At 30.3% G+C, this 3710-nt stretch overlaps 1 protein-coding gene across 1 annotated transcript; it reads right to left on the reverse strand.

Annotated features, from left to right (window-relative positions):
- Positions 1-2543: 2543 nt before the first annotated feature.
- LOC112467346 (odorant receptor 45b-like) lies at positions 2544-3710 on the reverse strand. Its single transcript, XM_025035943.1, has 4 exons — positions 3702-3710; positions 3431-3544; positions 3181-3336; positions 2544-2796 (listed from the first exon to the last, which is right to left on the reverse strand). The coding sequence occupies exons 1-4, from the start codon at positions 3708-3710 to the stop codon at positions 2746-2748; spliced, it is 330 nt and encodes a 109-aa protein (XP_024891711.1). The 3' UTR covers positions 2544-2745.

Genomic DNA, 3710 nt, shown 5'->3' on the forward strand with positions numbered 1-3710 from the left:
TGAAAAGATGATAACTTTCTGATGTTTTTTGATTATTTCTTTTACCACAGATCGACTCGGACTGCACTTTCCTTCCTTTGGAAAAATTTCCGTTATGCTCTTACGAAGAATATCGATTTGACCGCTTATGTGCAATACCTAAAATATACATTTCTTTCAACTGCTATACTTATAGAGGTAGCAAGAAAGAATATTGAATGTATAGATTAAATTTATGCAGCACAAAATCTTTTAAAACTTTTTAGCGAAATTGCTAAAAAATTATTTCTATATATAAGCGCTCTTTTTCGCATATAGTCGGCAATACGCACATGTACATTCTATTAATTCAGTTAATAATATAATTGATAAAATATCAAGAAATTAATATTTACATATAATAGAATTAATAAATAACACTTATAATGATATGATAATAATTTTTTTTTGTGTAATTGAAACTCACCAGATTTATGAGAAGAGCATTTAATAAACCGACTGCTTCAGCACACAATATCAAATGTAGAAATTGAACAATTATGACCGATTCATATACAAATCTTCGATTAACGTCAAATGGCAAATCCATCTCAAGAATGAGTATTGGTGTGGAAATGTTGGAGGCTATTTCATCATCCGCGCGTTTTACGAAGATATCACTGCTAAAAAAAATTATCGATATCAAATAGAGAATCACCGTCATGTTAGCAAAGCGCTGCGACAGTTTGGCATTGTACGTCGTCGCTGACATACTGAATTTCGTGTTGGATCTATTTTCCCAGTCGATCGCCATCATCGTTAATATACTGTTGAACGTTCTAAGAGAATATTTTCATTGATCATAATCGTGATAACGGCTGCAACGAAGAGTTTTACGAACCATCGGTGAAAAATTGATTGTTGTGCAATAACTTTACCCATGCAAGTCCGCTCGTTTCTTTCTTATGTAAAATAGATAATTTATTACAGTATATTGTCTTTGGTTTTGCTTTGTCACAATTTTCACTTTTTTAATTTATGTTATCGACCAACGCATTAGCAAATATTGAAGTCTATTTTACCAAAAGTAATTGTTAAAATGTAATATTAAATGTATTTAACAAACTTAATTTTGTTGAATTATATAATTAGATGTAATTAAATATAATTAAGTTAAATAATACTTAAACTTAATTTTTCACCGATAGTGCGTATCACTATGTGTCGTTGCGTATCTCACCGTTGCTTATACCAAAAAATAACAAGTTTAATGAAAAATATCGTATACGTCATTGCTGAACTCAAAACTTTCATTATGTCAAGAATCTCGGATAATTCGAAATGCATTATGATATATCGATATTGATAGACTTGCTCGATTATGAGCATGACGGTCCAGAACAGTCTACGTAATAAAATGCACGATGTAGTCGGCCACATGCCAAAAATTCTTAAAAAAATTTCTATCGCTTTGCTAACTGTATTCTCCACTTTCATATTTCACTTATTATTATTTTTCTATTGCTCTGCAAAGTTAACGTGTGTATCGATTCTGATAAGAGAACTTTAATCGGTGTTATGATCAGCACCTAATCGACTATACGATATGCACATAGTGGTATCTCTGTACAGACTGAAAGCTTCGTAAAGCTTCGTAAAGAGAGCAAGAGTGGGGTTTACTCCCTCCCTTTCCCCAAGAGCCGAAGCTTATTAAATATTTTGATCGCAACGTGCATAGATTGCGTGTACTATTGTCGATGAAGAGAAAAAAAGTTTCCGGGTGGCTGACCTCTCCCTCTCGAATTCTTGGGCAAAACGATGGTGTAGCGCGCACTGCATTATTTTCTTTAAAAATTCAAGCAACAGCAACAATGCGTGAATATACACAGGTCATTGAACTGTAAAAGTTTTGTATTTGCGTGCGTAGGGGAGAATTTTTCGAGAAAGAAAGAAGATGGAAGAGGCGAAAGTTTTTCTTACCGAGATTTTGTTTCCTTAATATCGAAAGATATTCTTTCTCGCGCATTACAGTGAGTGCGGAAAATTGTGCACGCGTTCACAACTTATCGAGCAACTTATTCTCTCGAAATATATAAATCGCGCAATTTTGAGTGAGAGTTTGGTGCACGTCAGATACAGGTTATAGGCAATAATCGTCAAATAGAAAGCCAGAAGCAAGAGACGGGGAAACAAAGTGCTGAGTGAAGTATTATATTTCAGTATCAAAGGCGTTCCTAACAAACAACAAGCATAAAATAAGCTTTGAGAAGACATCACAAAATATGCAAAGAGCTTTTCTTAATTTTTTAAATAGGACTGTTTCTTAGGCATCATATTGTTTGTACATTACGAAAATCTAAAGAAATATCCGATTATGCGAGAAAGGCATTTGTTTTGTAATATTTTTGTAGATATTTTATTTTACAGATGAAAGGAAAATAAATTAATGAAATTATATATTATAAACAAATATCAATCTTATGTAAGCACATAAAGTATTAATAATAATAATATTTTTAATATTGTTATTACTGTGATACTTTTATTATTCATTTAATAACTAATATACTATTACCTTATGCTACTCCGCTAAATCCTATCAGGATAATATTATACAATCATAATATTATAGAGATTGATCTTAATATTCAGTTCATCGCCGACATAAAAAACTATGATAACTAATACAGCAACGTTTTTACTTTAAATCATATGCAAATTTTACTGCAACTAAACCAGCTGTTAATTCTCATTAAAATGTTGATGTAAATAGAATGCAGTTTCGCTTTAATACATCGCAAGTAGAATCGATAAGTAAGAAGCCGAAGTCTTTATAATCTGTAACAGAATCATTTGATTTATTATAAGAATATTAATGCAGAATTTATAAATATTTAAATTCAATGTAAAAACTATTTGTTATCTGACTCATTTTAATAATATAACAAAATAACTCGACTTAATAATTTAGTAAGGTGAGTATTGCAGCAAATATAATTTAATATTATGTAAAATAAATATATAAAAATACAAATATTGAATAAAAAATTATATATAGTACATTACAAAAATTAATTGGTAGCAATATTCTATATTTTAAGAAGAATTTTTCATTTGTTATTAATTCTGGATAATTATGGCAAAACAATTTTAATATAAAATGAAATCATATAAAATTAATAAAAAGTTTTGCGTACAAAACAAATTTAAGATAAAACTTACATTGCTAAATTGCTCTAGAGATAAATTCATTATCTTTCCAACTGTAATGGTTAATTGATTTTGCGATCTCAATATTAAGAGCAATATATTTCGACTATCTTTGGAATCTAATTCATACCAGGTGGAATCATATGCAGCATCTCCAATGCTTTTACTCTATTGAATGGTGGATCTTGTATCTTTCAGAAACAATTACGTAACGTTCTGCTTTTATGTATATGTATGTATAACATTAGTCCCAATGTCTAACCTTAGTGCTCAAATATTCTCCAGCGAAACAAAATATGAACGCTTCCGAATTCATAAGAAAGTAAAATAAGACAGTCTTGATTATACTGTTGAAAGCATCGGGTCGACCAATCGACTACAATTTTAAGAAACATTCTAAGAGCAAGGGAAAAGTCATAAAATGATGAATAATCAAAGTCACGCGAATAAATATCTTTTATTCTGTAGATTTATCAGAGCGGGTTCTGTAGTATATATTTTTCTCTTAACCGCAGAATTAATTAAAATCTTACCGTGACCAT

Source organism: Temnothorax curvispinosus, unplaced genomic scaffold (genome assembly GCF_003070985.1).
Source record: "Temnothorax curvispinosus isolate PA1 unplaced genomic scaffold, ASM307098v1 QBEX01017163.1, whole genome shotgun sequence".
Lineage (NCBI taxonomy): Eukaryota > Metazoa > Arthropoda > Insecta > Hymenoptera > Formicidae > Temnothorax > Temnothorax curvispinosus.

Excerpts from the sequence above, each read along its gene's own strand:
- LOC112467346 (XM_025035943.1), bottom strand. Across the intron at positions 3,337-3,430 it reads GAGAATATTTGAGCACTAAG|AGTAAAAGCATTGGAGATGC; the intron begins GTTAGACATTGG and ends ACCATTCAATAG. Across the intron at positions 2,797-3,180 it reads CTCTAGAGCAATTTAGCAAT|ATTATAAAGACTTCGGCTTC; the intron begins GTAAGTTTTATC and ends ATTCTGTTACAG.